The sequence below is a fragment of the Chiloscyllium punctatum genome, chromosome 7 (assembly GCF_047496795.1).
Source record: "Chiloscyllium punctatum isolate Juve2018m chromosome 7, sChiPun1.3, whole genome shotgun sequence".
Lineage (NCBI taxonomy): Eukaryota > Metazoa > Chordata > Chondrichthyes > Orectolobiformes > Hemiscylliidae > Chiloscyllium > Chiloscyllium punctatum.
In genome coordinates this window covers 120,690,502-120,703,483 of record NC_092745.1, presented here as the reverse complement: position 1 = coordinate 120,703,483, position 12,982 = coordinate 120,690,502, and the positions used below count along the sequence as shown (strand labels likewise).

At 40.5% G+C, this 12,982-nt stretch overlaps 1 protein-coding gene across 1 annotated transcript in view; it reads left to right on the top strand.

The window, feature by feature from the left end:
• Positions 1–12,982, top strand: part of LOC140480097 (heparan sulfate 2-O-sulfotransferase 1) — a 200,771-nt gene that overhangs the window by 175,527 nt on the left and 12,262 nt on the right. Inside the window, exons 4-5 of the mRNA XM_072574740.1 lie at positions 2,720–2,858; positions 8,010–8,107. Coding sequence (XP_072430841.1) covers positions 2,720–2,858; positions 8,010–8,107 — 237 coding nt within the window. The remainder of the gene's footprint in view (positions 1–2,719; positions 2,859–8,009; positions 8,108–12,982) is intronic.

The window sequence follows — 12,982 nt, the reverse complement described above, 5'->3', positions numbered from 1 at the left end:
TGGTTTAATGTCATGCTGTTCTAAGCATGGTCGTGGAATTGACATTATGTAGGCAGAGCTTGCTTTTTAAGAAATATGTTGATATCATTATCCATCATGGCATTCTTAGAAAGCGTAGAATATATGAAAATTTCTGTACAAATTTTGAGACTAGTGCATTAGTGGTTATTCTGGTGCTCCGTAGACTCTACATGGTCCTGTCAGTTTTGGAGATGCATGTTTCTGACAGTGTGAGTTAACCTGTTTGATGACCTTGACTCTCCTACCTGGGACGTTTGAGCAAATATTGCAAAATTCTGGGCTAACTAAGTAACACAACTGATGTATTTGTGCTGCCAAAATTGTTAAGCAATTGGGAAGTTGACTGGCCATTAATTGTAAGGGGCTAAGTCTCTTGGAGTGTAGGAGTAATGAAGTCTGAGGCTCTATCTGAGACCACAGTAAGGGTAATTTTTACCATTTTGCGTTCCTAACTAAAGGCAGCCTAGTCTCCAGTTGTCTTGGAAATCCTTGCCACTGGATCAAGATCTTGGTCCTCCTAGTCTATGTGGTAGCAGGTGTACAATGGCCCTCCTTGTTGAAAGAATTCATATGCAGGTAACTTCCACTGCTCAGAATGAAATTTGGAACGTAAACCAACATCCACAGACTGGAACTATTAGCCTTACTCAAAGTTTAGACTTGACATCATCACCTTCAGTAAGATACAACAAGCAGGGGAAAGCCAGATCAAGAAACAACGTGGCGGTTCCACCTTACTCTAGGAGAGTAAATCAGAAGAACAGAATCGCCTATGCAGGATGGGTTTCACAATGAAAAACAAGTTGATCATCCCAGAGGTTTGCCTTGTGGAATAAAGGAACTCCTCATACCACTTCAGCTTACCCAAAACTTGTGTGCACTACGTTCCTCAACAGAGGATGCTGTAGACAAAGAAGGGTTTTATATGTTGGACAGTCCCTGACCTGAGTCCAAGTTCATGATGAAGTGATCCTCCCTGGCAACTTTAGTGACACTGTTGCAAAGGGTTAGGTAGGATGGACAGTGAGAGCCTTTTTCCTCTGATGGTGATGGCTAGCACAAGGGGGCATAGCTTTAAATTGAGGCATAATAGATAGGTTCTTTACTCAGAGAGTAGTATGGGTGTGGAATGCACTGCCTGCACCAGTCGTAGACTTGCCAACTTTAAGGGCATTTAAATGGTCATTGGATAGACATATGGATGAAAATGGAATAGTGTAGGTTAGATAGGTTTCAGATTGGTTTCACAGGTCAGGGCAACATCGAGGGCCGAAGGGTCTGTACTGCACTGTAACGTTCTATGTTCCAAGACCTCTGGGGACATGTAATCAACAAAAAGTGAATAGTGAAATTTACCAACAACAGTACCCTGCTCCTGATATAATGTCTAGAACACACATTTACCAGACCAACACCTTGTTTTGTCTTATTTCTCATGAGTATGTGAAAATTGGATGTAATTGAAGACGACTGTTTTCGAGGCCCTGTGTTTCAATCTCTTACCTAATTTCTTAAACTCTTTAATTCAGGACCTCATCCTCATTCCTACTCAAGTCATTTGTACCAATGTGGAACAAGACCTCTTCCTGAACACCTTCCCCAAGAATAGTGCCCTGAGCTGCTCCATAACATCTTTTTACCATAGGACCACAGAGGCAGCATGTTTTGGAATTGCATCAACAGCCACATCTCATTATGGAATCTGCTTTCACTATTGCTGTTTCATTCTTCTGAATCGGAGGTTTCTATTTCTGTTTCCTGAAAACAACTGACTCAAATTTCAAAAAAGCTGGTTTAGTCAGCAATTAACTAGCTACATCTTTTGGGTTTGAGCCTATTATCCCTGATTTAGGGCAGCAATAAACTCCTTTAATTTAACATAAAAGAGTAATGTTTAGTTAATTGCTGAACTTAAATTAAAAATTAGACTTTTGATAAAAGTTACCCTTGAAAATGCTCACACTCTCTAGCTGTCAGTGCAGACCTACTTAAAGTTTAAAACTCTTGACTATCCGAGGCGTTACGACTACTTTTTCTGCTCCCTGTTTTGCTGTATCTCAGGAGTGCACTGGTGATTTTTAAAAAAGATGCTAACTTACTGTCTGGCAATAAACCAAAGAGATAGCAGCCGAGCAGATATGGTTAACTGATATCACTGCACTGTTTTCATTTCATTAATGATGAGGTGTATTCTATATTCATTGAACAAACATTCCTTACTTAATTCTTAGGGGGGTGTAAAAGGCTTTCTATTTAAATGAAATCCTCCTGGAACATAAAAATGGGTGTAAAGCTTTGGTATTTATATTGTTAGCAATCTGTTTGCAAAATGTTTAGCATCCATCATTACAAATAAAGACCTGAACAGAGTTCTTAACAAAATAGAAACTTGGTTAAAATTAAGAGATGCTGTTTTTTTTAATTCCTTGAAAATAACAAGAATATTCATTTGGGTACAGTAAATACGTGATGTGTGTTTATATGTACAACATTGACTTATTGGGTTAGTTGCTATGCTATATTTATAGACATAGCAAGTATAAACAGAAGCATTGGAATGGTAGAACTGTAAATTCAGAAAATATTTAGTAAGTCACAAATATTTACAGTTGCTCTCAGAGCAATATTGAAAATCATTTTGCATAGTATTTAACACTGAAATCAACAATAAATGTTGTTTCTCTTCTCATTGCTTCAGATATGGTGTGAAAAAGAAACCCATCTATGTAAATGTTATTCGAGATCCCATTGAGCGACTAGTGTCGTACTACTATTTTCTGCGCTTTGGTGATGACTATAGGCCTGGTCTAAAGAGAAGAAAACAGGGAGATAAAAAGGTAATGTGCACAATACAAAAGTAATTGGAATAATATTTAAAATCTCAATAGCCAGGGCAACATAACAAAATGTGAGAGCTACTTGACCATTTTTGAGAGTTGATTTTAGGGCTGTTTAATTTACTTTATTATAGAGTCATAGAGATGTACAGCATGGAAACAGACTTTTCGGTCCAACCTGTCCATGCCGACCAAATATCCCAACCCAATCTAGTCCCACCTGCCAGCGCCCGGCTCATATCCCTACAAACCCTTCCTATTCATATACCAATCCAAATGCCTCTTAAATATTGCAGTTGTACCAGCCTCCACCACATCCTCTGGCAGCTCATTCCATACATGAACCACCCTCTGCGTGAAAAAGTTGCCCCTTAGGTCTCTTTTATATCTTTCCCCTCTCAGCCTAAACCTATGCCCTCTAGTTTTGGACTCCCCGACCCCAGGGAAAAGACTTTGTCTACTTATCCTATCCATGCACCTCATAATTTTGTAAACCTCTATACGGTCTCCCCTCAGCCTCCGACGCTTCAGAGAAAACAGCCCCAGCCTGTTCACCCTCTCCCTATAGCTCAAATCCTCCAACCCTGGCAACATCCTTGTAAATCTTTTCTGAACCCTTTCAAGTTTCACAATATCTTTCCAATAGGAAGGAGACCAGAATTGCATGCAATATTCCAACAGTGGCATAAGCAATGTCCTGTACAGCCGCCACATGACTTCCCAACTCCTGTACTCAATACTCTAACCAATAAAGGAAAGCATACCAAATGCCTTCTTCACTTTCCTATCTACTTGCGTTTGGTTGTAAGTGAATACAACACTCATTCCACTCTTTTTTTTTTAATTTTATAACCAGACATGAGGGTAGGACAGACTTAATACTGTCCAACGTTTTTTTTCTGCCAAGCTATCATTGGTGTTCACCCTAGAATGTGCTTCTATGTTGTTTAATTGTACTGTATAGACTGCAAATAATTTTTGCAGCACTTTCACACAAGTGACATTAATCATGTAACTGGTAATCATTCCAAGTAGAGATCATGAAAAAGTATTCTTTCCATCATCTGTTAAATAGAGTCATGGTGTCAAGAGTCATACAGCATGGAAACAGACTCTTTGGTCCAACCAGCCCATGCTGACCATAATCCCAAACTAAACTAGATCCACCTGCTTGCGCTTGGGCCATATCTCTCCAAATATTTTGTATTCATGTATTTATGCAAGTATATTTTGAACGTTTTAACTCTACCCACATCCACTACTTCCTCTGTATGTTCCACACATGAACCACTCTGTGTAAAAAAAAAAAATTGCCCCTCATGCCTTTTTAAATCTTTCTCCTCTCACCTTAAAAATATGCCCCTTCGTCTTGAAATCCCCCACCCTTGCCATTCACCTTATCAATACCCCTCACGATTTTATAAACCTCTACCAGGTCACCCCGTAACCTCCTACACTCCAGTGAAAAATGTCCCTGCCTATCCAGCCTCTCATTATAACGTAAAGTCTCTATTCTCAGCAACATCCTGATAAATCTCTTCTGAACTCTCTCCAGCTTAATAATATCCTTCCTATAACAGAGTGACCAGAACTAGACACAGTACTCCAGAAGAGGCTTCATCAACATCCTGTACAACCTCAACATGATGTCTCAACTCCAATATTCAAAGGTCTGAGCTAAACACCTTCTTAACCATCCTGTCTACATTTGACAGGAACTTCAACGAATTACATACCTGAACCACTAGGTCTCTCTGTTCGACAACACTATCCAAGGCCCAACTTTTAATTGTATAAGTTGTTTGTTTTACCAAAATGCCAATTCCTCACATATATCCCAATTAAACTCCATCTGTTACTTCTCAGCCCGTTGACCCATTTGATCAATATATCTTTGTAATCTTAAATAACCGTCTTTACTATCCACTACACCACCAATTTTGATGTTAAATGCAAACTTACTAACCATGCCTTCTATATTCTCACTTAACTCATTTCTATAAAAGACAAACAAATGTCCAGCATCAATCCTGTGGAAAAAACTCAATCAAGTTTGAGAGACATTATTCCCCTTACACAAAGCCATGCTTATTATTCCTAATTATTCCTTGCCTCTCCAAATGTATATAAGTTATATCTTTCAGAATTACCTCCAACAACTTACCCACCACTGAAGTTAGAAATTAGAATGAGAGGAGGACAGCAATAAAAATAAAAATATAAAACAATCTGAATTCTGTGGTGTTAGCATTGATTCCAAGAGAACACTCCTACTGTTCTTTATATAAGACCTTGGTATCTCTTACATTCCCTTGACACTGCAAGTTCAACTTCACTTTAACTTGATCATCCAAAGAATGGCTTCCTCAGAAGTACGGCACTCCTCAGTAAAGCTTTGAATTGTCATGTGAAATAGTGTTCAAGTTCCAGAACTGGACCTTGACATTTTTTTCATTTGCCCATGGAGTACGGGTATTGGTAGCTAGGCCAGGATTTATTGCCCATTCCTAATTACAGAGGAATTGAATGGCTTGCTCAGCCCATGCAGAGGAGAGTTAAGTCATTGCGTCTAGGGGTACATAAACAACAAGTAAGGACAGCAAATTTATCTATTTCCTTTGGACATTAGTGAACCTGATTCTCTTTTTGATGACAGTTGACACTGGTTGCTATTACACTACCTTTTAATGTCAGATTTTATTGAATTTAAATTTCACTATGTGTCATGGTACGATTCCAACCCATGACCACAAACATCAACCCAGGTTTCTGGCTTACTGTCCAGTGACATTACCACTACACCACACTCTCCCTCTATGCTCATCCTTTGCCGATCAGACTTTGAGACAAGAATATTGCTCCTGAACCAAAGCTAACACATAATAGAGTCATAGAAATGTACAGCGTGGAAACAGACCCTTCGGTCCAACTCATCCATGCTGACCAGATATCCTACATTAATCTAGTCCCACTTGCCAGCACTTGGCCCATATCCCTCTAAACCCTTCCTATTCATATACCCATCCAGATGCTTTTTAAATGTTGTAATTGTACTAGCCTCCACCACTCCCTCTGGTCGGTCATTCTATACACGATTAGTAGTGCTGGAAGAGCACAGCAGTTCAGGCAGCATCCAACGAGCAGCGAAATCAACGTTTCGGGCAAAAGCCCTTCATCAGGAATAAAGGCAGTGAGCCTGAAGCATGGAGAGATAAGCTAGAGGAGGACCACCCACTGAATGTAAACGTTGCCTCTTAGATTCCTTTTAAATCTTTCCCCTCTCACCCTAAACCCAGGGAAAATACCTTGTCTCTTTACCCTATCCATACCCCTCATAATTTTATAGGTCTGTATAAGGTCACCCTTCGACCTCCAACGCTCCAGGGAAAACAGCCCCAGCCTATTTAGCCTCTCCCTATAGATCAAATCCTCCAACCGTGGCAACATCCTTGTAAATCTTTTCTGAATCCTTTCTTGAGGCTGTGGGAAAGGAGGTATGGCAGAAAATTCGTGGAGCAAAACAAATTTCAAAAAAACTTGAATTCAGTTCACCCTTGTAATTCTTGCTGTCAGATATATAATTGTAAATGGAGAATACTTTCATTCAAGTTACCCGAAAATAATGTAATCAAATGAATGTCAAATAACTGTGAATCACAAGGCAGATCTCAATTTTTTTAATAGCCTACTTGAACCTCAAGATTAGATTGCAGCCTTGAGCTCCTTTTCTTCTATTGATTCTGCATGTAAAAGTTCTTTGATGTGTGATATTTAAAATAATTTATGATCACAAGGATGAATAGCTGTTGGTTTATAGAAATATCTGGTTGCTTACAGTATAGTCTTGAGCAGTCTTGAATAGAAACTTATCAAGTGTACTTTTACATGAAAAGAACAGTGAATAATTTTATAAGCCATCCCACCATGGCACTTGCATACATAATTTTAAAAAACGTAAAATTGAAGACAAAGTTAATCAGTTCAGTTAATGACTCCTCGGCTTTGGGAAGGCCGATTAAGGAAAGATGTAACAGGGACAAGATTGCCACACCGGATTGCTGGAATAATGGGCTGGAGGACTCCACTGAAGAAGACCACCTTGCTGGACTGAGACCACCAGCCCTGGACAAGATCACCTGCCAGGCCACTGGAGTACCTGGATACCAAAGACAAAGAAAACCTCCACACAGGGGCAAGACAGCCTTTCTCTTCCTTCAGGCATTCAGGCCTAGCTGCGGACCTGGAGCCTTAGCTTAGCTCACAAGTTCAGGCTGGGGTGTCAGCGCAGAACCTGTATCTCACTCATCAGGAGGCCTTGGGCCGTGTCCAGCTCATTCTGGCATTGGTGCCGTGGCTGCTGGAGGCTACCCCTTCACTCCCTGCCACACTCCAGGCTTAAAAGAAAACAATAAAAAAAGAAAAAGAGCAAAAGTAAAAAGAAGAAAGAGAGAAAGAAAGCTTGAGGGAGGGTCACTGGATCTGAAACATTAACTCTGATTTCTCTGCAGATGCTGCTAGACCATTTGAGCTTTTCTAGCAATTTCTGTTTTTATATTCCTGCTTTTGCTTAGTTATATTTTTGTTGAATTGGCAAGCATGTTAATAATCTACTTACAGGGATGGTCTTCATTCCAAATTAAATTCAACTTAATCTACAGTATTAATCTAAAGCGCAACCACCTTCTAAATACTAGCAGCTCATACTGGTTAACGGCATACTTGGCTGAAGTATAGTTTTGTAAATTAAATATACTGGGACTTACTCTAATAAATGTATCAAGCCCAGCTGGTGTTGTAATATTGTGGTTGTGGCAGGTTAATAAAAGATTTTCAATCAGCATTTCTCAACTGTTTTTGATATACATTTGTTTAAGAATTGGAATTCTGTTCCAAGTAAGATTTAAGGAGCCATAAGCATTTAGAGCACTGGTTCAATTGATATATGGTTTGTTGCAACATGTTCAAAATAAGTTGAGTTAAAAATATTATAGTGTCTTAAGATTGCTAGACTGACTTTGACATCCTGATGCTTCTGAAGCATTGATTTGAGAACATGAAATGATTGGTAGCACTTATTTCTGCTTGTACTGATTTACTGTTAGCTTGCAGCAATTTCTTTCTCTTTCTTCCCTCACCCCTCCCCTTCGTCAGACATTTGATGAATGTGTTGCAGCTGGTGGGTCAGACTGTGCTCCAGAGAAACTTTGGCTTCAGATTCCTTTCTTTTGTGGCCACAGTTCAGAATGCTGGTAGGTACAATAGAAAATTTAAAGTATTCAGTTAAAGCTCAAAATGTATATTAAACATTTTTTCAAAATTAAATACTGACTTGACATAATTATATACATTTGGCAGACTATTTGTTACACCTTTACAGAATAAAGTATTTTTCAATGCTTGAAAAATAAATCCATTCCACAGAGTATAATTTGTAATTTAGATTGAAATGCAGCTTGGATTGACGACACTGAAAATTCCCTTCTCACTAGTGCCTGTGAAGTCTTATTGAATGTGGGAAATAAGAATGGGCACAAAGCACAAATGGGCACAAGCACTCATTGGCACTAAAATATCAATGGAGACAGTAGCAATCTTGAGTGAAATGGCAGATTTACCCCATTTAATGTTGATAAATGTTAAAGCTGAGGCTGAGATTAAAAGACTGAGACATAAGTTTAATTTGGAAAGAAAATAGGAAACAAACATTTTTAAAAATCTTTGAGAAGGGGAATTGTGGAACATATATTAACAAGAGGGAGAAAATAAAATTTCAGACTTACTCTGCAGGAGTTCCTCAGGAGAGTGGCATAGACTCCATCTTCAGCTGCTTCATCAATGACCTTCCTTCCATCGTAAGGTCTGAAGTGAGGATTTTTGTTGATCATTACAGAATGTGTAGCACCATTTGCTCAACCTCACACACTGAAGTATGTCCAAATGCATTAAGACCTGGACAGTATCCAGGCTTGGGCTGACAACTGGCAAATAACATGCATACCACACAATTGCCAAGCAATGACCATCTTGTATAAAATTCAATTAGACCACCACCCTTGACATTCAATGGCGTTACCATCATTGAATCTTCCGCTATCAATATCCTGAGGTTACCATTGACCAGAAACTGAACCGGACTCTCCATATGAGTACAGTGGCTACAAGACCAGGTCAGAGGTTATGATTACTGTAGCGAGTTACACTTCCCGACTCCCCATAGTCTGTCCACCATCCACAAGGCATAAATCAGGAGTATGTTAGAAAACTTTCCACTAGCTTGAATGAACACTATTAACTGGTATAAGAAAGATGTTAAACTTGAAAGGCTTCAGTAAAAATTTACGAGGATGTTGCCAGCATTGGAGGGTTTGAATTATAGAGAGAGACTGAATAGACTGGGTCTTGTTTCCCTGGAATTTGAGGCTGAGGGGTGACCTCAGAGGTTTGTAAAATCATGAGGGGCATTGACCGGGTAATAGCCTTTCCCCCAGGGTAAGGGAGTCCAAAGGTAGAAGGCATAGGTTTAAGGTGAGAGGGGTAAGATTTAAAAGGAACCTGAGGGGCAACATTTTAGACCATGAGAGCAGAAATTAGGCCACTCGGCCCATCGAGTCTGCTCCGCTATTCAGTCATGGCTGATGAGTTTCTCAACCCCATCTTCCAGCTTTCTCTCTGTAACCCTTGATCCCTTTACAGTCAAGAACCTATCTATCTCAGTCTTAAATATACTCAATGACCTGGCCTTCACAGCCTTCTGTGGTAGTGAATTTCAGAGATTCACCACTCTCTGGCTGAAGAAGTTTCTCCTTATCTCTGTTCTAAAAGATTTTCTTTTTACTTTAAGGCTGTGCCTTCAGGTCCAAGTCTCTCCCACCAATGGAAACATCCTCCCAACATGTGCACTGTCCAGGCCATTCAGTATTCTGTAAGCTTAAAGATCACTCCTCATTCTTATCAACTCTGTCGAGTATAGAACCAGAGTCCTTAAATGTTCCTCATATGTCAAGCTTTTTATTCCTGGGGCCTTTCTTGTGAACTTCCTCTGAACACTCGAGCCAGTACATCTTTCCTGAGATATGGGGCCCATAACTGCACGCAATACTCCAAATATGATCTGATCAGAACCTTCTCGAGCCTCAGAAGTACATCCTGCTTTTATATTCAAGTCCTCTGGAAATAAATGCCATCTTTGCATTTGCCTTCCTAACTACCCTACTGACTCAACCCACAGGTTTACCTTGAGAGAATCCTGGACTGGAGCTCCCAAGTCTCTTTGCACTTCTGACTTTTCTCCCCATTTAGAAAATAGTCCATGTCTCTGTTCTTCCTACCAAAGTGCATGACCTCACACTTTCCCACATTGTATTCCATCTGCCGCTTCTTTGCCCACTCTCCTAATCTGTCCAAACCTTCTGCAGCCTCTCTGTCTCCTCATTGCAACCTATTCCTCTACCTATCTTTGTACGTCTGCAAACGTGGCCAGAATGCCCTCAGTTCCTTCATCTAGATCATTAATGTATGAAGTGAATAGTTGTGGTCTCAACACTGAGCCTTGAAAAACACCAGCTGCCATCCTGAGAAGGACCCTTTTATCCTCACTCTCTACTTTCTGCCAGAGGTGCCATGCTGGCACCTTGCCTCTAAAACCATGGGCTCGGATCTTACTCAATAGCCTTGTATGTGGCACCTTGTCAGAGGCCTTCTTGAAGTCCAAGTAGATAACATCCATTGGCTCTCCTTGGTCTAACCTGCTAAATTCTTCCTCAAAGGATTCTAGCAGGTTTATCAGGCAAGATCTACCCTTGATGAAACCATGCTGAATCTGCCCTATTTTACCATACACTTCCAAGTATTCAGAAATTTCATCCTTCACAATGGATTCCAGGATCTTACCCATGACCGAGGTTAAGCTAATCAGTCTGTAATTTTCTGTCTTCAGTCTTACTCCCTTTTTCAACAGGGTTGTTATGTTAGCGATTTACCAGTCCTCTGGGACCCTCCCTGATTCTAGTGATTCCTGAAAGATTACACTGATATCTCTGTTATCTCTTCAGCTGTCTCCCTTAGAACTCTGGGGTGTAGTCCATCTGGGCCAGATGATTTATCCTACTTCACGCCATTCAGTTTTTCTAGCACTTTCTCCTTGGTAATGGCCACCATAATCAGCTCGGCCCTCTCACTGTTTTGATTTTTGGGAAATTACTTGTGTCATCTACTGTGAAGACTGACGCAAAGTAATTATTCAGTTCCTCAGCCATTTCTTTGTTCCTCATTGTTACCTCTTCTATGTCATTTTCCAGCAGCCCATTGTCCACTTATGTCTCTCTTTTGCCCTTTATACATCTAAAGAAACTCTTACAGTCTTCCTTTACATTACTGGCTAGCTTATCCTCATATTTAATCTTCTCCCTCCTTATTTCTTTTATTGTTGCCCTCTGTTGGTCTTTGTAAGCTCTCCAATCCTCTGGTTTCCCACTGTTCTTCAGTACTTTATATGCTTTCTCTTTTGCTTAAATGTTATCCCTGACTTCCTTACTCAGCCATAGTTGCCTCATCCTCCCTGTAACATGCTTCCTTTTCCTTGGGATGAATCTCTGCTGTGTCTCCTGAATTACTCCCAGAAACACCTGCCATTGCTGTTCCTCTGTCTTTCCTGCTAGGCTCCTCTCCCAGTCAATTCTACCCAGCTCCTCCCTCATGCCTCTGTCCTTACCTTTTATTCAGCTGAAATACAGTTACCTCTGATTCTGTCTTCTGTCTCTCAAATTGTAGAGTAAATTTGATTATGCTATGATCACTGCTTCCTAAGGGTTCCTTCACCTTAAGCTCGATTATAAAGTCTGCCTCATCGCACAACACTAAGTCCAGTATTGCTTGTTCCCTACTGGGGTCCATTACAAGCTGCTTCAAAAAGCCATCTCATAGACATTCCACAAATTCCCTTTCTTGTGACCCACTACCAACCTGAATTTCCCAGTCCACCTGCACATTGAAATCTCCCATGATCACCGTAACTTTGCCTTTCCTGCAAATCTTTCCTATCTCCTGGTGTATCTTATGCCCCAGCTCCTGACTACTGTTTGGAGGCCTATACATGACTCCAATTATGGTTTTTTTCACATTTGCAGTTCCTCATTTCTACCCACATAGATTCTACACCATCTGACCCTACTTCATTTCTCAGTATTGATTTAATTTCAGTTTTTACTATTAGGGCAATGCCACCCCCTCTGCCCACCTGTTTATCTTTTCAAAGGATGTATATCCTTGAATATTCAGCTCACAATCCTAATCCCCTTGCAGCCAAGTCTCTGTGATACCCACCATGTCATAATTGCCAATTTTGATATGCACCACAAGCTCATTTACCTTATTCCTTATACTGCATGCATTCAGGTAGAACGCCTTAAGTCCTATATTAACCATCGTTCTTTTCATTATCATTTGTTTGTCCAGTGTACTTGAAGATTGATTGCTAACCCTTTTTAGATATTCTGCCCGATTTGTGTCTGTGCTGGAGATTTTAATAACCTCTTCTGAGGTCTGCACTGTTACTTCCTGTTTTAATTTGGGCTTTCTAATTTGCCCTGTAACTGAACGCCCCTACCCCTGCTGCCCGCATTTATTTTAAAGTCTGCAGCCCTAGTTGTGTGATTTGGTAGATCTCTGGTCCCAGCATGCTTCAGATGAAGTCCGTCCCATTAGAACAGATTCATTCGGCACCAGTACTGGTGCCAATATCCCATGAATTCAAATCCATTTCTCCCACACCAATCTTTGAGCTGCACATTTTCCAGCTTAAGCTTATTAACCCTATTTTTATGCAGAGGGTGGTGTATTGTATAGAACAAGCTGTGAAAGGAAGTGGTGGAAGCTGGCACAGTTACAACATGTAAAAGGCCTCTGGATGGGTAGACAAATAGGAAGGGTACAGGGATATGAACCAAATGCTGACAAATGGGACAAGACTAGTTTAGGATATGACGTCGGCACAGGTGAGTTAGATCGAAGGCTCTATTTCCAGCTGTATGACTCAGAGTGTAGTTCCAACATCGCTCACAGCTTGACAGCATCCGGGACAAAGCAGCCCATTGATTGGCACCACATCCACTTCTCTCTTCCCCCAC